A 24,189-nucleotide genomic window follows, 5' to 3' on the forward strand; every position below is an offset into this window, starting at 1 on the left:
GAGAAGAGTTGCCACAAATGTGTTGCTGAAAGAAATCTTAAAGGCTGTATGAAGCTAAGAGAGGAAAGAAATAATAAATGAAAAATAAAATCAAAAAAGGGGTGAGAAAACGAGGTTTTTGTCAGACAGTGGCAAAACATCAAGACGAGGAACAAACAAATATTTCGACAAGGACCTCCGCCAAGTCGTCCTCAGTGCTAAACAAAAAAGAAAAACAAAAACAAAAAAAAATCCAATGTTTTCTCACCCCTTTTTGATTTAATTTTTCACTTATTATTTCCTTTCCTCTCTTAGCTTCATATGTCATGTATAGCCAGTGTGGTCTTAGAAAGTATTTACTTAAAGGCTGTTGAAATACCTGAGATCCCTTTATTGGAGGAAGCTGCATTAGGTCTCCAAAGCCATTATATTGAGATACCAAACGGTTTGTATGCTTCTACTTCAGCTGCCACACTCTCAAATCAATCATACACAGTATTTTGACGAAACCATACTTATTTCATCAATGAAGATAAATTCAATATCCTTCCATTGTTGCCTAATGACTTTTAAATAATTTACAGTTGCTATAAAGCCATCCTTTTGCACTGGCAATTTTAGAAGACTACGCAATGTAGATCCAGCAACTAGTCTTGCATCTACACCAGTTAAAGCTCCAACCTTTACTGCTTTTGTACCAAAGCAACGGTCAACCTGGTTTTTCAAGGTGTTGAATTTAACAGTTTTTCCAACGCCAGCTCCGCCCGTAACCAATAATCTAATACCTATTATCATTTGTCATGATGAAAACATAACACCAAACTTTTGTATTCTCTTTTGACTCTGTCTCAGAGCTTAGCGCATTTCCTTTAATACTTGTTACACTCCTTGCTTTGTCGTCGTCTTTTTTGGACATACAACGATTTCCTTTATACTCTAGTTTCTTTTTTACTTGTTGTCTATCAACTACGGTATCACCAGTTCTTTTATTATTGACTGAACATTTCATCGTATCAACTTTCCAACTTCATCGTATTCACCACATTTCATCGTATCAACTTCCCCATCATCATCCGAATTATTTTGGAAAGCAGCTATGAGAGGGTCTACTATTTCGTTTTTACTATTATGCTGCTTTAACGTATTTTTCGACATATCTAGCCTATTGTATTTTCATTTTTTTTTGTATTTCTTGCATAATTGTTTTTTATTTTTTGTCTTTTGGGTGTCTTTTATTTGTGATTGTCTCCTCTTCAGTTACTTTTTGATCATCTATTTGTTCGTTTTCTGAGGATTCAATTTGTTTTATACCTTCAGCTGGCTGAATTTAATTTGTTTTCGTTTCTATTTTCACCATGATTTCTTTTAGGAAATATTTTAATGAATAGATTTAACTGTAGCTAAAACTAATTAGCTAATTTAACTTATAAGCTAAAATCAATTAAAACTTATTTCAAAATTTTCAGGAAATTTTTTAGTTTTAAAAATCATCACAAAATTGTTACTAAGACAAGTTAAATATTTTTGCAGTTTACATAATAGCACAATATGTTATAGTTTACATAGTTTTTGCAATTATTACTAGATTGCGTTCTTTACTATATATTTTAAAACTTCAATTACTATGGTCTATGGTTCGTCCTTTATACCTTTCTCTCATTTTTCAATTTTACGTATGAAGTTGTAAAAATGTAAGGCAGTTTTTTTTTTAACTTTATAATACCTTTTCTTCTGGAATTCATAATTTCTCCACAAGATAACCGAATTTGTTGGCAACCCTTTCCACCAGCACATATGGTGACATATGAAAAATTTAGTTTTCACTTTACTCACCCTTTTTAACTAGATTGAATACAATTTCATTTTCCTCTTCTGTTTCAATACTAACTGCATCCATACAGTATTTTCTGCAAAGATTTCTCGAATCTAGCCAATCATTTTTTGCATCTTTGTGCTCAGTCGTATTGCTACTTAAGAAATACCAGTGGCCGTTCAATTCAAAATGTTTTGGCCCTATAAAAAATAACAAAAAGAATCATACTTTTTCAAAAGTAACAACAACAATAACTTACCTGCTTTATTCCATGGTCGATGGTTTAAGTTACTTTTATTTTTGCAATGATTATCCCGTTTCAAGTTGGAAACATTTTCCCATTCAAGGCTCCTACCGTAATATCTGGCTTCTTTATTCACTATTTTGGTTCTAATGTCTGCAATTTAGCTAAAATTAATTTTGATATTTTTTATTACATTTTTTCGAAAGAATTTTGAAAAGACTGTTTTCTATAAAAAATTAAAATTAGACAATACTACTACCAGTATAATTTCTGTTGTAAGCCACAAGGGGCCAACACACTATCATATGCTCTTTCACCATTTCGCCTCGTTCAAATCTTCCGTTGTTGCCACCTCTCAATGACTTTCTACATATTTAAAAATTATTTTACAGACCAATCTGTCTGTACGGCACCAAGCCTTGTTTTGAAGTAACCAGGATAGTTAAAATAAAATTTGATTGTTTTATTGGTCAAATAGAAATGTACACAGCCTTATATACATTTAAAAAAAAAGAAAATTTTAGAATCTATTTTTTATTGAAAAAGACTCAAATGTAATTACGCAGTTTTTGATCGTATGGGGAAACAAATTAAAAAACATGGAGTAAAAATCAGTAAAGAATAAACCCAAGCTAAAAACACAAGGCACTAAACAGCTTAAGCAGGAGCTGATTCCTTTTAAAGGTGTAGTATCTTTAGTAATCAACAGATTGTTAATGTTTGAATTTTTATGAGCTATTCTTTTCAAATCTACCTAAGTAGTTTTGCTTATTTATTTTCACAGTTCAATGTGGCAGCACTGACGAAAATGTGGCACTGCCATAACGACTTCATAATTTTGAAACAACCAAAATCGCTGGGATTTTTTTTTCAGGAATGACACTAATTGATTTAACACTAATTGGTTTTTAACAGTTTACACTATCGTGCATCAAGTAGGAAACATTTCTTAGAGAGCTGGATTACCAATCCTAGCAGGCTGGCAACACAATTTTAATATGAGCTCAGTCTAGTGCTTATCGCATTGTTTTGCAACCTGAGTAAAAAAATTGCTGGCTTAAAAACATAATAACCAGGATTAAATAGTCATGACGGTAGCATTTTCTCTATTAGAACAGGGTGCTGATTGAAATACACATATAGGCAATAGATTGTGTATTAACATCTTATATTACAAGGTAATACTCCAAAACATTGAGTAACGAAAAAAACAAGGTGATTTAACAGTTATTAAAAAAAAAAGAAAAATGCAAATAGTTCGGCATCAGTTCAGGTGTTCTCAGTACAAATAAAAGAAAAAATCAAAATCCTCAGGACAATTTAAAAGGCAAACCTTGAAAAACAGAAAATAAAAGAGAAGAAGTCCTGTCTAAGTAACAGTGAAAAACCAACAGTGAGTTTCGTCTTTTCATTTTACGGCTTTTCTCACAGGCTGTGGAATAAAATCATTTTTCTTTGTATTTCTGCGTTTGCTCATTTTATCAGAATTAGTCAATGTGGTGTCATAAATTATATTGTTAGACTCCAACTACGGGTGGGAGTAGATTGATTATCCCGATGTTATTTTGTTCCCAGTGAGTCGAATGTGCATGATGAGACATGTTGAAATTTTCTTGCTTTTTCCCTTGCCAAGGTGTATATACATATGTAGAATGTGTTCTGCTAAAAAGAAAAGTCATATCGAGACCGCACTCGACAGCGTTGTTTGATGAATATATGGCATTCTTGTTCTATTGAATCAGCATACTAAAACTTACACACATCAACTTAAAACCAGACAGGCAGAGAGGCCAAAATTGATGCGTCTCAGATCACAAGATCTAAGGTTTCTAGGGTATTCCATGGGCCACACTTCAATAACAATAGACTGAATTGCGCATGACATGATTTATTGTATGTCACATGCACTAATTGATAATGTTTAAGAAAATCTTCGCCTTAAATCCCCGCTCATAAATAGGTATATCAGGCTTTTCTTCAAATTTCAGCATTCATCTATGACGAATGGACGATTCAAACTGAATCCCCTTGTGCAATCCAGGAACTACATTCCGGATAGCTTGAAAGGAATTTGAAGTGCCTTGATATCGAGGTATCCTAGAGAATAAACCAAACATCACATAACGAATCCAAACTGAATCTCAGTGTGCATTCCAGGAGCTACCTTCGGGAAAGTTTGAAAGGCATTCCGAAATCCGAAGTACTTTGATATCGAAGTACATTAGAGGATAAACTAAACATTGACATGACGATGACAAATTTTCCAACGCAGCTGAATCCCATTGTGCATTCCGGGTAGCTTGAAAGTATTTGAAAGTGCCTTAAAATCGAAGTACATTAACTCCAGTTCCAAACCAAATAAAATCTCTCTTGGGATTTCAAGTCCAGTGCGCCAACAACTCGGCTATGATGATTCAAATTCTGGATTCTGGATAGCTTGGGAGGTATTTCAAAGTACGTTGATATTGAAGTATCCTAGAGGACAAACCTTTGAAGACACACTTGAAGCGGCATCATCACCAAGTTTTTGTTACAAAACACATCTTTTAGGTTTCCAGAGTTTCACAGTCACGATTTGGATCCCCCCCCCCATTGCAAATTTTTGCATCATAGTTTGTAGCAACAAGCACAGAAAAATACCCATTACGGAACTAGTCTTTTACCTAGGATCAACTTTAGGTTTTATACACCGCATAATACATCGCATCAAGAGGATAACCCACTTTGCAACATTTTTTCAAGCGATTATGCAGTTTCAAATAAAACCATTTTTCAAATATTCAGTCTTAAACATTCCCCAAGTATGATTCGCAATAGATAGGCAATTACCAGAGACTATGCAAATAACCTCACTGTTAGGTGTTGTTGGACACTCAATTCTTTTCCAGATAAATCTAGATAATTCTTTCTAGATCCAGATAAAACTACCTTTGAATTCTTCAAAACTCTTATGATTATGTGACAGACTATTCATAGTTGCATAACGGAGTCACCTATAGCTTGGCTTGGCTATGTAATCAGAATTCAGTGTTTTTTTTTTTTCTTTTTTTTTTTTTTTTTTTTTTTTTTTTTGCAAACGTAGGCGCCACCTTTTCCCTCGCGTTCAAACCGAATTACGAACAAACTAAACTTCATGCAATAGACTTTTCTTCCTCTATTCACCATCTTGGTTGGGCACGTAAAAATCCATTCTAAAGGGGTTGTAAAAAGGTTGGACGTGCAAAGGAGTATTGAATTCCTATTTTTAGTTTGGTATTTTTCGGCAGACAGGATGCCGATGAGCGCCTATACTGGGGGTAAAAAAGGTTTTGCCTCCTCATATAATTTTCCCTTGGTTATATCTGCGTTCATGAACCCCTAATCCGACCCAACAGCTTAGTTTGGTAGTCAGAGGTAGTTTTAAGCTATACCAAGGACTCGTATTGAGAATTGGGAAAATCCCAATTCCCAGATTTTTCCGACGGGTGTAAAGTATTGGTCTGCAATTATAGCCTATAGCTAGTCCCATTTCGATAGCAGGCAAGCCTATTTGTAAGCAGTTGATATAGCGATTTTTTTAGCTGTCCAAGGTTGGAATTAAGTAGACTAGTGTTACTTATTTACTCCAACAGCTTACCCCCCCCCCTACCAGTGGCTTACGCCTACTATGCCAATAGGGGTGGCTTACACCTACTATACCAATCGTGGTAGCTAGTGTATTTATTCAACATTAGTGGCATCAGGTTGCCACTGGGCTTGCTTACTTATTCAACAGTCACATTAATAATTATGATCCATATGAATATAGACTTACTATTCTTGCAAGATTCGGCGTTAGGTAATGACAGAAGTCTTCCACCATCATTGACTGACGAGGTTTTTTGTCTTTGCTGCTCCAATGACTTCTTCATCATCTGAGTTGTTGTTTCAACAAGGTCTTTCTTCATCATAGTGGTTTGACGGTCATCTTCAGTGTCAGCAGGAGCAGTAGAAACAGTCGCTACAGTTGCTACCGCAACAAGGAGGAGATAATGGCGCATTCTTAAAAGAAGAAAATCATTAATATAAGCATTTCGTTTCACTTTCAGATTTTAGATCCTTTCACATTCCTAATTATCAGTTAAAAAATAAAGGCAAATTAGAACATTTTAACCATAGCAATATTACGAGAAAATACTTTCCCATGCAAGAAAGTTGTGAAAATCATATCGCTAAAGACATGTTCTTTTATTTTATGGTAAGTGTTATTTGAAAAGTTAATTACGTTAAGTAAATATTAATTAAAAATCCCATTCAACAATATATGGATTTTGCACTGATTTCTTGTTACTAAAAAATTTCAGGAAATTTATAATCACCTAAGTAATCTTATAGTTAGTTTACTCGCAATTTTACTTTAGCTGAGGGCCGAGATGGGGAGATAGGAATTAATTTCTATAAAGTTAAAGCCACCCTATTATAATTAAATTTCCCAGTGGAAGTGGAATACTTCGTTTATCATCCGTTTTCTTATTCATTCCTTTAGTGAAAAGCTGTTGGGGGACAAAGGCCCAAATTTTACCATATAATGTCATTATCTACAATTGGGAAGTTGAACAATAAGCTTAAACTGCGAGCTATCATTTTATTTGATTGTTTGTTGAAAACCGGAGAAACAGAAATTTCAATTTTGAACCGAAAACTCACCTACAAAAATATTAGCTTTTTTCAATGAACGACATAGAACCCGATGCCAAAATGAAAATTTACTCCAATCAAAACAGCTTTAAAGACATTTTCGCTTGACTACCCGGATTCTCAATTTTAATTACCGTTGACTCCTCTAGCTTCCCAGCAGTAAATAAAGGGTTTTCCATCGTTCAACTGCTTATTAATGACATTTGCGAGCAATTTTCTTTTAACTCGTTGAAACGGTAGTGTTAGCTGTCAATAATTGTAAGCTAACAATTATCAGTGTATTACAATTGGATTGAACATTAGAAAAATGACAACTAAAAGCTTGGACAAATTTAGCATTTTAATTGAACCTTTAGTTGAATATATCAGCCAAAGGATTTGCCAACTGTAGGAAAAATTAGTAATGACGGATTCTTTATCAATACTTATCGCGTATATACGAACCATTTTGGTTTGCTGCATTATCAATTTTTGAATATTCCACATCAAATTCTTCAACTATTTTTTCCAGGAATGATCTGATTTTTTAAAATAAATTCTCCAGCAGTGTTAGCTAATATTTTTTTTTTAGCTAACAGAAACGCAATTCTTAGCAAAACTGTTGGCTAACAATGCTTGGTGAGGTGGTGGAAAAACAGCTTAAGAATGAAAAAAGGCGTAGTTTGACTAAATGGCAAATCTGATTCATTATCAGCTATGTATTTTTCGCAATTATGTAATATATTTAAATTATCTAATGATTATACATTACCTTATCATTTGCCAAAATTTTTGAATTGTGAACAAATTGAAGCCATATAATTAGTCGCATATGCATATATATGCAAGATTGAAACCAGTGGTTCCCAACCGATTTTGGGCTATGCATTTTTTAAATCCTGATGCCCTCTTGTAATATTTAGATTTTGTTATTCGGAATTTTACGCGCATTCACCTGAGGGAACCTTAAAAGGCCATCAACTTGGTATCTTTTTTAGGTCGGACCAGATGATAATTTTATAAAATTCAAAAGATTTCGGAATATTTTAAATTCAGTAAAACGGAATGCTCAGAAACTTTATTTTCAAAATGAATTTCATGAAAATCAAGGGAATATGAAAAATACATGGAAAACAATAAATAAACTTTTGGGTAAATTTCATAGTAAGGAGGAGGTGAGAATCGTGGAGACAACAGGAGGTCGTCTTACTGATTTTTAAGACATGTCTGAATTTCTTTGTGGTTATTTTGCAAATAAAGGAAAAAGACTTTGGGATCAAGCGCAGGCTAAATTATGCACATCTGCGAGTTTTGGATCTGTCTTTGAAGGACAGCCTGCAACTCAGAATTCCTTTGAGTTTGCAAGATATTCGGAACGTGAAGTTGCCCGATTCCTGGGCTCGATGAAGTCGAGGTTAATTGGGATAAATGCGTTTTCATTGAAACTAAAAAAAGCCACAATAACAAGTGAATTACCTTTCTTGGGGAGCCTCGTCAGCTTTTGTCTAGGTGTTGGAGTCTCTTTCGAAGCGCTAATCATTGTACGGGTGGTTCTTCCTTCGAAAGAAGGGAAAAATGATGGCACATCGAATCGAAGACCTATATTTATTCTCCCATTTTTCTCTAAGTTATATGAGAAAGTTGTACATGCCCAGTTAATTTATTATATTGAAAAGAATAAAATTCTAATGGAGAATCAATTTGGGTTCAGAAAAAGGCTATTTATGGATATAGCAGTTCTGAAATTGGTTAATTGGATTAGTGAAGCATTTGAAGCTGGTCTCATACCCGAAGCTGTGTTTTTGGATATGAAAAAAGCGTTCGATACGGTGGACCACTCAGAACTTATTCAAGCTCTTGACTCGATTGGGGTGAAGGGTTCAAGTCTGGAGTGGTTTTCATCGTATCTACACAATCGGTATCTGATAGTTCGGAACGGGTCATTTTAATCTTCAAAAAAGAAAATAGAGTGCGGGGCCACACAAGGGTCAATCCTGGGACCTCTACTTTTCATTATTTTCATTGATCGAGTGAAACACTACCAGTCAGAGGATGGTGTCATACTGTTTGCAGATGACACTTTGATCTTTCTGGCAGCGCCTTCACTTGATGTTTTATATAATAAAATTCATAATGCAGTTTCTGAATTTTTAACTTTTTCTCAGCAAAATATGTCAACCCTAAACTTTTCTAAAACTTTTTTCATGATATTTTCTAGACTTTCGTCTAGTGCTGGAACTGACCATATCACGGTTCAAGAAAATGTGATAAAGAGAGTAGCAACAACGAAGTATTTGGGGTTTTTAATTGATGAAAACCTGTCGTGGAAAAACCATTCAAGTGGAATAGCTGAAAAATTAAGCAGAGGCCTTGGGGTGATCCGAAGAATTAAAAATCTAGTCCCAAAAAAGATTCCTGAAAATGATTTATTTTTCTATATTTTACCCATATATTAGCTACGGATGCTCTATATGGGCAAGTAATTTTGTAACATGTTTCAAAAGAGTACAGAAACTTCAGAATAGAGCTGTAAAATTATTATCTGAATTTGATGATTCTGATGAGGTTCCTGCTCATGAGCGTTTTAAAAAGAATAAGTTAATGGATGTATCCCAAATTCGAGATTATCAAGTCGCGATTTTCTCGTATAAATATTTGAATCAGCTGCTCACCTCTGCTTTTGAAAATCTTTTTACTTTTAATAGAGACCGACATGATCATAATACAAGAAAAGCTGATAACTTAAATCATGAGTTTAGGAGCACCACTCGGGCATCTTTTGTGATTCGTCATGATGGTCCCCATGTTCGAAAAAGATTACTCCAGCCTATGACAAATGCGCCTACTCTTCCGGTTTACAAGTCATGGGCAAAGAAGTTTCTTGTGCCTCGTGAGTGATTTTGGTGTCAAGCTCGCTCTAGGTTGTCATTTTATTTAAGGTATTTCTCTGATTTACTATGCTTTTCTTTGCTTTTTTTTCTATCTACTTCTTGTCTTTTCCTCTTTCTCTATTTTTTTCCTTTATTAATTCATCAGATAAGTTTCTTTTGTATTGAGTAGCAAGGTATGAATGTTGTTTTAATTAGCTGAGAGTGATAACCTCGCTTGCCCTTTCAAGCTTATTGCCTTTCTTGGAAAGCGAAAGGCAAATAGTGTTTGTTTTCTTTTTTAATAAATGTATATCTCATCTCATATCTCATATCTCTCTCACAACACCTATATACAACGCATGACGTAATTACAATATTAGCCTGTATCTTTTTTGCTTTATGCATTTGAATGCGACACTATTCGCATGAAAAATGTTCTTTTCCAAATTAAGGCTCTAAAGTATAGTCAGTCGAAAAGTACATGTACTGCCAATGACCCACCAAAATATTGCCATACCCAACCAGTGGGACATGCGCCCCACGTTGGGAATCATGGACTTGAACGAAGAAAGAAGCCTTTCTGTTATACCCACACCACTATTTAAAATACATTTTCAGTCGTTTGCGGGGATTAAGGTGAAATAAAAGTGACATATGGCAAAATGCATGAATAACTTATAATTTGAGCTATATCTTTGCACATCAGGGGGGGGGTTGAAGTAAAGTGAAGCACTTTTAGGAATGATATAAGTATTTTAGGACTTCTAGGATTACTCTTGTCCATGGGGGCCCATATAGGGGGGCAGAGGGGGGCTCCAGCCGCCCCCCGGGCTGAATGATGATGCCTTATATTTTGTTTTGGTATTTCTATTATACAGCATTGGAAGGGCCGATTAGACCAGCTAAAACCCCCCGTAAATTCAGCTTATGGGTGCCAATGCTCTTGTCATCCCCAAAAGAGCTTTAATTTACTCTACCCCCACCCCATCCCGTAATGTGCTAATATATAGCCCAAATTATTTATTTCCCATGCATACTGCTATACATCACTCTTTTGCTTCAACTTAATACCCGCAAATTGAAGTAACTTAATAAACGAACACATACTGACCCTTTTATAGCGATATAAGCATAACGCAAAACTTCCCGAAGAATTATTATTAATATTACTACATTTTCACAATTAAACAAAAAAGAGAATCAGGCAGCGAAGAACAACATGCAAGGTAAAAAGGCTATTATCATGGTTAATGGGCTATTAAGATGGTCAGATTTATTAATAAGTCTATTCAGGGTATTTACCTAGGGCCAAAGCAAATCTGAGGACCCATTGAAACAAATTCATTGAACAGCGCACCAGAGTATGTTTTTTTTTTTTTTTTTTTAAAGAATAAACATCGAAACTTATTATAATTTTACATATTGTTCTATATTAAAAGTACACCTGCATGTGGGATACCTCATTATGACTAGTATACGGAGGGTGTGGTCCGGAGGGGTAGGCTAAAGGGTGTCCTTAGAGATTTTTAAAATAATACAAACCCTACTCCTACTTATCAGATTATGATGAAATTCTATGGCTGAGCCTTCGACCGAAAGTACTTCCCCGCCCTTTCAATTTAATTGTAACCGCCGTCTTTTATCATTCCCCTAACCAAAGTATTGACCAGAAATGTAAATTTATCCAACAATTTCTTATAAGTGCTGACTTTGTGTTATCAAAGTATCCGAACGCTGGTATTTGCTTACTTGGCGATGCGAATGACCTGAGGATAGACTCTATCTGTACCTCTCTTAATATTAAACAATTGGTTAAAATATCTACAACAAAAGGTAAAACCTCTCTGGATGTTATTTGTTCAAACATGAGAAAGTATTACAACTCCCCGCAAGCACTGTCACCACTAGGAGGCAGTTACCACTAGTGTCTTCTTTGTTCTCCTTCCTCAGCCATTGAACATTCCTTTACTACCTCCATTGGGGTTTGCCGTCCCCTCAGTGACACAGAACTTTTTTCTTTTGGATCATGGCTGACCAGTGAAAGTTAGTCAGACCTTTATAATTCTAATAACTTTGATGACAAAATTTTGATTTTTCACAAAAAAACTAATTGATTCCTACTCATTATGTTTCCCAGAAAAAAAAATCAGAAAATGCTCCAGTGATAAACCTTACATAAATAATCACATAAAAATATTAATTCGTACGAAAATAAGCTTATTTAAGAGGGGTAATTTAGCTGAAGCAAATAAGTTAAGAAAGGAATTAAAAAGTCAAATTAGAAAAGCTGCCCGAGCCTATTATAAAAATAAAATTAAAGACTTGCGCCATGATAAACCAAAGAACTGGTACTCTGAAATTAAAAAACTTACCGGCAAGAGTCAAGAACAAATAAATTTTAATATAAATGAACCTCCAAAGACCACAGCTAATAACCTCAATAAGTTTTTGGCTTCGATTGTCCAGAGTCTCCCGCCACTATCTTACGTATTTCCAGATATTACTGATCCTTTTTCACTCCCACATATTTTTCCACTTGATGTTGTAAAAAAAAATGAAAAAATAAAACGATCAAGCATTTGCCCTTTAGATATTCCTGGTTCTCTGATTAAAGCTTTCAGTGATTACCTCTCAAAACCCATATCCACCCTGTTTAATGAAATTACCAAATCTGGACAGGTCCCTCAGTATTGGAAACAAGGCTTTATGACCCCAATCAAAAAGAAAAATGGGAAGCCTGGTTTTGATGGCATTCGTCCTATTACCCTCACCTCGATTTTTTCAAAATTGTATGAAAGTTTTCTCGCAGACTGGCTTAAGATAAAAGTCCTCCCCCTCATTGATCTTAGACAGTTTGGTAATCTTAAATCCACGTCAACCTCTCATTACTTGATCCATCTTGTTGATACCATGGGTAAATTACTTGAAAAACCTAACACTTGGCTTAATCTAATTTCTATTGATCTTCAAAAAGCTTTCGATTTGATTAACCACAATTTACTCATAGATAAACTTATAAATGAATTCCACATTGAAACTTTCCTCGTTAAGCTCGTTGCCTCTTTTCTTTCTAATAGATCTCAAGCAGTTAAATATCTAAATTGTTTCTCAGATCATCTCCCCATATTTAATGGCATTCCTCAGGGGACTATTCTAGGCCCTCTCCTTTTTCACTTATGATTAACAGCCTTTCAACCCTTTATGACAATAGATGGAAATTTGTCGATGACTTGACAGTTTTAGAGATATGTCATAAAAACATCTTTAGCAACCCAATGGGCATACTCCAAGATATTGCCTGTGAGGCCTCTTCCCTTGACATGACTGTTAACCCTTCTAAATCCGCAATAGTCTCAGTAAGTTTCCTTACATCCCCTCCCCTTTTTCTTGCTCCTATACCTCCTGAAACCTCTGTCACATCTCTTAAACTCCTTGGTGTTACAATTTCTTCTAATTTGAAATGGAATGCCCATATAAATAATATCCTAAGATAAGCAAACTCCTCGCTTTCCCTCCTTAAACTTTTAAATAAATTCAGTTGCCCCCAATCACATTTACTACAATTATACATTTCTTTTGTGCGTCCCATATTAGAGTACGCTTGTCCTGTGTGGCACCCTGGACTCTCGAATAAAGCAACACAAAAAATTGAAAGTGTCCAAAATAGAGCTCTAAAAATTTTTTTTAAAGAGGGCAAGATACCGTATTTGTATTTGTTAAATATTTCAAACCTAGAGACCCTCGAGAGACGAAGAAATAATTTGTGCCTCCGATTTGCAAAAAATGTCATAACAAACCCTCGGACGGCAAGTATTTTCCCCACACGTCACTCCCCATCCAGATTACGGCCGCCTCGAGCTGTTTCTGATCCCATTCCTGTTTTGTCCCCCATTCACTGCGTTACTTCGAGATATGAAAGAACTTTTGTCCCCTTTATTACAGGAAAAATGAATAAAATGTCCCAATAGTTTCTTTTTTTTTACTTTTTTTTACTTTTTTTTGTCTCCCCCCCCCTTCTTGACCAGTTTTTATTTTTTAACTCTTTTATTGATTTACTGCAGTTGGATTATTGACACTTTCTTATTGTCCCTTTTAATTCACATGCATTTATGTCTCGCTCTTTTTTTTTCCTGTGTATATTCGCTTATTCCCCCCCCCTTCCTTTTTTTTATGTCCGTTTTAATTGTTTTTGCGATTCGTATTTGTGTAAGTTTAGTTTGATCAGTTTTTATCTTTTTAACTTCTTAATTGACTTTTTACAGTTTTAATTATTGACTGTTAAATGATTGTTCATTATGATTTTTCCTTTTCGTTGTTGTTGTTTCATTTTTGCCAGTTTTAGTACAATCATTTATATTGTCGACTCCGAAGTCCGAATTCGGCCCTTTGTGGGCTTGTGATAGTGATCTTTTTGAAATAAATATCTTTTATATCTTATATTTGGCTCAATAATGCTGACTTCTCTTAAATTTATATGAATCCCGGGGCTCAGTGACGGGTTTGCCTAGGGCTTACAAGGGCGAAAACGCGGCTCTGCCCGTCTTCATAAGGATAAGTGCTACTCATTTTTAATTTATTTTTTTATGGAATACCTTGCATTCCAAAGGACATATGTTCGTCCATGCTATTATGTTAACATTTTTTTCAACTATCTTATAAAATTCGTAATTTTTATCAGATAGAAAACTATCGGTTTCACAACCGAAGCGAGAATATGATTGTCGCACTAACAAAACGAAATCAAATCCACGGTTGGATTGCTAAATAGAACACAGTTTTAGCAATTTAATTGTGGATTTGGCAACCAGAATGTAGAGCCAGAAGACCTTCGATCAATATGGACTAACTTCAATGAGAAAGGTTTCTCATCAGTTGTCTCTATTATCCCCGATTAGAGTTGATGGTGTACTGTACGTACTTGACAAAACTAAAATCCACTGAGGGGAAAACGTAATTTATCATGACAAGACGCCGTTGACGATAATCGAAAATATGAAGTCTTATCCAATAGCATTGGCACTACAATCAGCCTTTTGGAGTCTAGAAAGCGGCGTTAACATTCACATCCAGCAAGACTTCCATGGCTAAACATGTATGTCTAGCCTTACACGTGTTTAGACACATAAGTCTAGCCAGACATACATTCGAAAGCATCTCTTAACCACAGATGATAAATATAAAGGCAAAAGAAGTTTCCTCATAAGCAGAATTTGAAATCGTTAACACTAAATTTTGCATTTGAACGGGCTTTGTCTGGGTATAGATGCTGGGACAGGCACGCGTCAAGACATGCAGGACTAACTAGACACCCATCTGAACGCCACTTAAAAATGACACTCAGTAGCTCCTTATTAGTCGTACACCCCTCTCCCAACAAAAAATCTTGTCTTTATGCCCTATAAAAAAAAAGAAAAAAAATAAGTGGGAAATTATGGAATATGTTACCTCATGTCTTATAATTTCATGCTCTATTAAATCGCAATACTTGTTCTAAGGTATAACTGTTGACACCCATTTCATAAGTTATTATTGGCTACCCTTCCTCGAAAGAGAAATTTATCTTCTCTATTATTAGATCACGAAATATCATGATCAAGTTGAACTACTTTCTTTCTTATTTTTCTTCTTTTTTTTAGTTCAGTCAATCAAACATAAAATTTGTCATACACTCAAAAGACAGGTTTTAGCCAAATCTAGAGCTCGTGACAATCCTTCGTAGATTTAAAAGGTAGTTACAAATAAAAAAAAAAATCTAGAATTAAAAGTATAAATGTTAACCCTTATGACATTAAAAAGTGTGTATTTTTAAGGTAAAATTATTAATCGTCTCTAAATTTGTGATGTTAAGCAAGCGCAAACGCTGCCAATGATGATTTGCGCATTGTGATTAAGGCTCAAATGGCTTCAATCATTTATACTGGCTCAGCATTATGATCACCTCAGTATAGACCGCTTTACCAAGTAATTACACCTGGGGGCTATATGAGCCTGACTCAGCCCCTAATTGAAGCTTTGAGTATGGTTAAAGGGAATATTACTGTTGCTAGATCCACAGCCTGGCAAAATATAGATCCCTCGCGCCTGGCAGAATCTCAAACAGGAAGGAATCAACCCCAGACCCTCAACCTTATTTATATCCTTTTATGTTACCTATAATCAAACAGTTCGTGGTAACAAACTGTAAGTCAGGAGCGACCCGGCTCAATAGTAACCAAAACTCCAAAATACAGAATTTCGATGCCAATAGATACGTCAAATAAATCAGATTTTTATGCTGATTTCAAATATATAAGTTTCATCAAGTTTAGTCTTACCCATGAAAAGTTATGCGCCTGAGAAAATTTGACTTATTTTCGAAAAAAGGGCAAAACACCCCCTAAAAGTCATATAACTTTAATGAAAATCTCATACCATCGGATTCAGCGTATCAGAGAACCCTACTGTAGAAGTTTCAAGCTCCTATCTGCAAAAATGTGGAATTTTGTGTTTTTTGTCAGAAGAAAGATCACGGATGCGTGTTTATTTTTTTTATTATTATTATTTTTTTTTCTTTCCCCAGGGGGGATCGTATCGATCCAGTAGTCCTAGAATATCGCAAAAGGGCTCATTTTAACGGAAATTAAAAGTTCTAGCAACCTTTTCAAGTGACCGAAACAATTTGAGGGCAACTCCGCCCCCTCCCACGCTCATTCTTTTCCAAAGTCACCCAATCAAAATTTTGAGATATCCATTTTGTTTAGAATAGTCGAAAGTCTAATAAATATTTCTTTTAGAATGACTTAATCCCCCACAGTCCTCAGGGGAAGAGCTGTAAGCTATGAACTTTGCCCATTGTTTATATATAGCCCTCTAGCCCTCTGGTTATTGGGAAGTATACAGACATTTTCAGGAAGGATTTTTTTTCTGGTGGGGGGGATGGAGGAGGGGGTTACTCGGGAGAATATTTCCGTGGAGGATAATTCCTTGGGGTAAGGGACATTTATATGAAGAAAGCGCCGGATTTCCCAGCATTATTTAAAAAATGATCAGAAATTAAATTAAAAGAAAAACAAGTTTTTTCAACTGAAAGTAAGAAGCAACATTAGAACTTAAAACAAACAGAAATTATTAAGTATATGAGGGGGTTCGCAAACGTAAGGTAAAACAGCTGCTGCGTTCCAAGTGTGGCGGAACTGTGCCAAACTTGGCGGAACTGAGCGGGCCCACGTGGCGTCCCGAAATGTTCACCAGGTTTCGGTAAGTCAGCACCCCCTTTACCTCGTTCTTAAGATTTTATTATAAAAAAAAATCGCGCAATAATTTTGCAAAAAAACAGGTGAGCCATGATTTTGAAACCGATCAAATTTTGCAAAAGATTTGGAAAACCAAAACAAAAAGAAACAGCCACATTTACTATATTGTTCGGTTTTTAAAGTAACTAAGTTTTTGAAAACAGAGTCAACCAATCCAACCAGAGAATGCACTGACGAGATGTAATCATATTATCAAAGGTACCTTCTAACTATTGCAAAAAATTGCTAAAACATCAAAAGGAAGAAGAAGTGATACTCCACGTATTGTACCTCTGTACAGTGTGGGTTAGAAATAAATAATAATAATAATAATAATAATAATAATAATAATAAAACAATTTGTTGTAGTCAGGGACTTAATTTGTTCTTCTTAATTGTTTCTTAAATCATTCTTCTTCTTCTTAATTCATTCGTTCATTCTTCTTAATTTATTCAAAACTGAATTATGTCAATAATTATAATTAACTTTTCTAAATCAAAATTTTGGCTGAGAGATTCATTTTCTTCTTTGTCATATTTTGAAGATTTCATACTAGTTCGCTTTAATATTTAGAATGCTTTAGTTGTAGTCAAGGCCGTACCCAGGATTTTTTTTCGGAGGGGGTTTTATTTAAAAAAAAGTTGGGGGGGGGGGGGAGTTTACACAAAAAACCTCAAAAAACCCATACAAAATTCGTTTATATCCATTTTGTTACGTTTTTACGAGTCAAACAAACATTCCGGGGGGGGGGTCAAACCCCCTAACCCCCCCCCTCTGGGTACGGCCTTGGACGTAGATTATGATATGGGACATGCCCAAATTTAATTATTAGGGGAATGTCTTTTGGAGGTTGGGGCAATAAAAGTATGCATTAAATGGGGCAAAGGTTCTACAAAGACGGATATTGTCAAAATTTAATCGCAGTGCTGAAATACTTAAACTTAAAAACCAAACCATTGAAATATTTAATGGTTAGATGCTAGTTCTTTCGAGGTGACGTTGTGCGACGTGAGATGTTATTACTTTCTAGAAGTATCTGCATAATAACGGGATATTCAATTTAAAAAAAAATCTTTAAAAGAGCGGGATAGAGAACGAAGAAATTGAATATAAATCATGACCAAGGTGATTCGTAGTACCTAGATTATTTCTATTTCTGTCAATTTCACATTGAGATAAAATTTGCTGAAGATTGTGTTTAGATTTATTTGAGAACCATTGTTGTAGTTTGATCTGGACAAAAGGACGATTCTTATTATCACAATTTTCATCTGAGACTGTGTGGGATATTTTCATGATTCGATTTTCAACCTTTTTTCTTCATTTCTTGCCTTAAACAGATTTCTCTAAAAAAAATACAAGGCCTGAAATTTTTTATTTAAGCAAGGCCTATAAAAAAAAAGGCATCTGGTGACCTTTACTAGGAATGCCTTTAGATACTGCCAAAATCTTATCTCAGAGGACACTTGCCATCTTTTTTTTCTTTTGCAATACCTACTCATGCGTTGGTGCATATCCAGTTACCAAAGGTCAAAAGCCCGGAATCCGTTTCGCTAAGTTGAGGGTCTTCTTGTCAGCCGCATCTGCAGCAGCAGATACAACTGCTGACACAGTCCCTACAAGACAACCTCAGCAGGCTTGAGAGAGTTATGGGGGCTCATATAGCGAAATACTTTTTGTCGATGCAGGGTATTTAAGAAATATCTGTATCCGGCTGCCATAAAATCTATGACGGCGCCTACTACCTCTATTCTTTCCGAGGTTTTGTTTTGTCCAAGGTCGGTCAGTTAGTGAAAGGCGGACTCTGGCCAAGTCATTGGCGTGCTCCTATTCAAAGAAGTAACAAGTGTTTTATTGTTCCAAGTCAAGTAGGTCAACATCTGGATGCTCAGGATGTCTTTTTTGTATAGAAGAATTTTATGTTCGATTATTTGATTTTATATTGTTTAAATTTGTCAATGAAACTTTATACAAAATTCTCGTTAACTATAGTTTTGCTATTTAATTTTCCCCAAACGAAGAAATATGGATCCATAATATCGTTTTTGGTGTATCGAATGGGAAAAAATTGATATACCAAACAATCCCGATATTGCTGAAAACTTATCAGAAAGTAAAACTGATTTAGACACGCCTTCTAGAAACTTTTTTTTTGCACTTTCCTTTGCGTTTGAACTGAGCGCTAAATCATTGAGAAGAAGCGAAAGGAATTGAACAGAGATATCCCCCTGTTTTTAATTGACGTATTAGGCAAGATAATACCTGTTTTCTTTGTTACGTAAAATCAGAACTCGCGTTAATTGCAATGGATTTGCATTACTGATTGCCAATGAAAGCCTGTCACTTTCAAAAAGAATGGTTTTCATTGGATGTCTGTGACGAAAATCAATTGCAATCGATTGCAGTAAGCTATATTGAACGCGGGGATCATGTGACGGTACTTTTGTAGAATGCAGTAAGTCTATTGCGAAAACAGGTACTTATTACCCGGTACACATATAAGACACTGTATAAAGATAGGCATTACAAAGGGTTTCTCACTCCGGGAACTATATTTAAACTTTAGTTTTTTTGGGTTTAGGGGGACTAAAAGGTACCTAAGTTGGGTTAGGTTACGTATTTAATATATGCTATGCTTTACAACTACCCCCACCCCCCTAATGTGCAAATATATAGCCTATTTTTTGTTCATAAACTATTATATTTTCATCCTATTTTGTTTTATTTCATTAGCATTAACGAAACTTCAATTTTCACGCACTTACCGCTTTCTATAAAAGTACCCATGTGACCTTACATATTGTTTAATTCCCCGATAGACTTCCCTGAAAAAATGTTAATGCGGTGACGTTCAGTACAGGTTAACGTCATATATGACTTTACACAAAGGTCAGTGACATTATGCATGTGTGTGTGTTTGTGGATTTGTGTTTACTTTTTTTCATTCTGAATCTGTTTCCATTTATATCTTTTTACTTATATTTTGGTTTTTCTTTCAGTGTTTAGGTTACTTAGGGCTCTTTTGTATGGCTTAATAATCTCCTATCTATACAACGATCAAGCGAAAAATAGAACTTTTAGAACATGTGGGACACTGGAGGTATAGCTTTAAATTAGTATTCCCCTTGGTATATTCGATCGAAACTACTCTCTGTCCAAAAATTTATAATCCTTTTGTGGCGTTTTCAACAGAAGAGTGGCGTCAAATGGGGGTCAAGGGATATTTGCCTTTAAAGAATCCCCCCAATAGATTTTGAAAGATTACTGTTTTTATTGTTTTCTTTGATAAAAGTTTTCTTGGTGTTTTCGTTGTAAAACTAAAAAAAAAAATTACCTCACCCTAGATTTTGATAAATATACCCTCCTTATTTCCGTGAATGGACGTTAGATGTCTTGCCTTTATGCTTGGTCTCAGCCCTAATTTTGCTTTCCTTCATCTTAGCACAGCGGCGGATCCAGGGGGAGGGCGAGGCCCCCCCTAACGTAGTCTAAACTAGTGTAATCTACTTAATTAACGCAAGTTTGCGTTAAATAAACTTGCTCCTAACGCAAGTTTATCGGACCAACCTATTTTGCACCTCCTAAAAAAATTCTGGATCCGCCCCTGTCTTAGCATCGGGCGACACGGTAAGTAGAAGTATTTTGTTGTTTTTTTGTCGAAATAACCTTATCATCCAAGTCACAAGGAAACTTTGATTGTAAAATCTTCCTTGCCATATATTTATTGTTAAAGAGTCGCTTGGCATGTTCGACTGGTTTTAAAACAGTCAAAAAACCCGAAGCACATTTTTGGTGATCCTTTGTTTTTTGGTAAAAGCGTAAAAAAGGTTAATAGGTTAAAAAAGGTTAAAAGGTTATAGGTTAAAAGCGTAAAAAAGGTTAAAGGTTAAAGGTTATATTTTTCTTACCTATCTTAGCATTGAATAGTTCCTTGTAGTTTCGAAATTGTTAAAGGTTTCAAAGGAGGTTATAATTTGGCCTTCCCTTATGTGCACAAAGAATTAGACTAATAAAGGAAAACAACGTATGGTCCATACCATTGGAACTTGTCCGTGGGTAACTCTCCGAGGGGGGGGGGGTAACCCAAGGATCTATAAATCTCTTATCATACTAATTAAGACAGGGCTTATTATACTCGGTGATTTTGAGCTTAGAATAAGCAAATTAACATCTTTGTGTATAAATATTACTTTTGTATCCCGTAGATTCTAAAATCTTAGGTACGACTGGTTAATCCTAAAATTTGCCACTCTGATAACTTGGTAAAAGCCTGAAATAATATTGCTTTACAAGCATATCTTGGACGCTTACCATCCTTAGGCTTTGGATCGGCATATTTTGGAAACTAAACTTTAAATGTAAGAATCTGAAGACCAAAAAGTATCGTAAACTAGTAAGAAATGAATCTTTTGTGCTTTAATATGGGTTTAAAAGGAAATAAAAAACACAAGCGCCACTTACATACCCAGAATAAATAGAAAACTTCAAACTAAGCCGAGTTTTAATTTTTCGCCATCTAGATTTGAAACGGATTCTTTTGGGCACCCGTCTGACTGACCGTATTTTAGACAGTAAGCTGTGCGAAAATCTCGATATATATATATATATATATATATATATATATATATATATATATATATATATATATATATATATATATATATATATATATATATATATATATATATATATATATATATATATATATATATATATATATATATATATATATATATATATATATATATATATATATATATAATATATATATATATATATATATATATATATATATATATATATATATATATCTAGGCTTAATTTGCTATGGGGCAGAGGGCCAAATGCCCCCCCACCCCAGTTTGCCCCGCCACAGCTGAAATTTACTTTCTTCAAAATCTTGTCGAAACTAAGATAAGCCAGCACAATTCAGTCATGCACAGAAACGGGTCAGTTTTATTTAGTATATCTTTGCCTTTATGGTACTATATAGCTCATTTTTGAATTTTCACTGTCATTTTCAGTGGATTTGGGAAAATTGACTCCAACTTCGCCCCCCCCCCCCTTCCAATTTGAACAATATTCTTTAGGAAAAAGTGGGTCTTTTATCTGTGGCCCAATTCAAAGCAAAGGTAAAGCAAAACAGAACTGTTGTGTTCATTTAGCTGTTAAATTACTTTTATTAGCTAACACCACATGGTGTCGGCTTTTTTGTCCATCAAACACGGGCTAGAGTTTTCATTTTGATTAACTGTACCTACTCTTTGCATTAGAAATTAAATTACGGTACCCGTATAATTTCTGTAGGAATTCTAATTGAACGGCCGATGTTCTTAATCTTGATCTTTCGATCGGGAACAAAACAATGTCCCACTAAAATGAAGGTCCCTCTCAATGGAATTGGTGCTTTAAAATCAAAGTACTAAGCCTAGTTTCAATCCTTTCATATGTCTGTTATTTTGAAAAAAAAATGGATGATAGAATATCTATCAAAAAGTGAAATGAATCATTTCTATACAATTCTGGAAAAAGTTATGCTAGCTTTGCCCTTCACAGAGACTACCTGTCCTGGCTTTTCTCTAGTTAGCCATTATTCTCAAGTTTTCATTACTTCTAACATGCTGATTTTAATTCAAAAATCAACGGATTCGGTCTCGGCCTTTGGTCTCGACCTAGTTTTGAAAAAAAAACTTCCCCCAAGTTGATTCCACCCCAGTTTATTTATCTAATCTCTGAATGGTTAAATTGTAACGTTTAAGAAGCGAGGAGCAGCCCACTTTCAGAAAGCATGTGCACCAGGCGGCACAGATACGATGCGTAGAGCAGCCCACTTTCAGAAATCATGTGCACCAGGCGGCACATGTACCAAGCAAGGAGCAGCCCACTTTCAGAAATGATGTGTGATGTGCACCAGGCGGCACATGTACCAAGCGAGGAGCAGCCCGCTTTCAGAAATCATGTGCACCAGGCGGCACATGCACCAAGCAAGGAGCAACCCACTTTCAGAAATCATGTGCAACAGGCGGCACATGTACCAAGCGAGGAGCAGCCCACTTTCAGAAATCATGTGCACCAGGTGGCACATGTACCAAGCGTTGCAGAAGTGTACCAAGCATGGCAAAAACTGTGCCAAGCGTGACAAGAAATGTGCCAAGCGTCGGGGAGGTCTACGAAAAATATGGCGTTCCGAAATGTGCATCAGATGGTGATGGAAAGGTCCCTCCTCAAAAAGATCAAATTATTAATCATAATTTTAAATCACAATTATAATTAAATAGTAAACCACAATCGATTTATGCATAATAGTAAACCTACCACTCGATGCACCTTTCAACAGTATTTCTCAATATATTAATCGCTATTCTTGCAAATGGGTCCTATCTCCCCTAAAAGGGCTACACGTGGCCCTAGACTATATACGAAAGTTTTCATACTTCAAGGGTTAGCATTATTTTTTCTGCTTACTTGTCGTTAATACTAGGTCGTTAATACAAAATAAGGCTATTTTGAAAAAAAAAACAAAAACACTAAAACCAGTAAGCTTTTGTATATACCCTAGGGCTGGAGGCAGGAGGGGGCTTGGAAATGCTTGCAAAGGTAGTGATTCGCAAATTCAGAAAGAGCGTTAAAAGGCACAGTGAGTGGTATGTTCGTCATTTAGCCAGCGAATCAGATGAGAAAAGGAAATATTTACCTCATAACCACATAAACCAAAAAATTTCAAGACTATTTCTAAAATTATCATTTCCTATAAAATTATGGAAACTACTTTAAAACGTTCTAAAATACTTACTTATATTATTCGTAATTGCGGACCGCTAATCCTTTAAAATATAGTCACAAAAAAAGTCACATAAATTTAAATGTTAGGTAAAATTCTAGATTTTCCTAACCTCTTTCGAAGTTAGCGAAAAGTAGCTTTTATAGAATTTTACCCAAATTTGTAGTCCAAATTATACATAGAATCAATGAATTTTCAATAGCACGACTCTTTTCTTCATATTAATTTGACGGGTTATTTAAAAAAAAAAAAAAATGATAATAATTGCTGGCTAAATGAAACATACCACCCACTATGCCTTTTAACTCTCTTTCTGAATTTGCGAATCACTAGCTTTGCAAGTATTTCCAAGCCCCCTCCTGCCTCCAGCCCTAGGGTATATACAAAAGTTTACTGATTTACGTTTTTTTTTATAGAAAAAAAACTTAAAAACGCGTTAGAAATTTATTTATATTCATTTTGTTACGTTTTTACGAGTCATACAAACATTTCGGGGGGGGGGGAGGTCAAACCTCCTAACTCCCTTCATAATTAATTTAACTTCATATTCATTTTTTTCTTCATATTAACTTCTTCATGTTAATTTTCATCATAT

At 35.1% G+C, this 24,189-nt stretch overlaps 1 protein-coding gene across 2 annotated transcripts in view; it reads right to left on the bottom strand.

The window, feature by feature from the left end:
- The window catches only part of LOC148952407 (uncharacterized), a 44,158-nt gene that overhangs the window by 19,493 nt on the left and 476 nt on the right, over nt 1-24,189 (bottom strand). For both annotated transcript variants that reach the window (XM_089089865.1, XM_089089864.1), the window contains exons 2-3: nt 5,830-6,056; nt 1,813-1,992 (exon numbers count right to left, since the gene is read on the bottom strand). In XM_089089865.1, coding sequence (XP_088945991.1) covers nt 1,813-1,992; nt 5,830-6,055 — 406 coding nt within the window. In that variant the 5' untranslated portion in view covers nt 6,056. The remainder of the gene's footprint in view (nt 1-1,812; nt 1,993-5,829; nt 6,057-24,189) is intronic.

Source organism: Artemia sp. Qi Xiang Cuo, chromosome 5, assembly GCF_049724085.1.
Source record: "Artemia sp. Qi Xiang Cuo chromosome 5, ASM4972408v1, whole genome shotgun sequence".
Classification (NCBI taxonomy): domain Eukaryota; kingdom Metazoa; phylum Arthropoda; class Branchiopoda; order Anostraca; family Artemiidae; genus Artemia; species Artemia sp. Qi Xiang Cuo.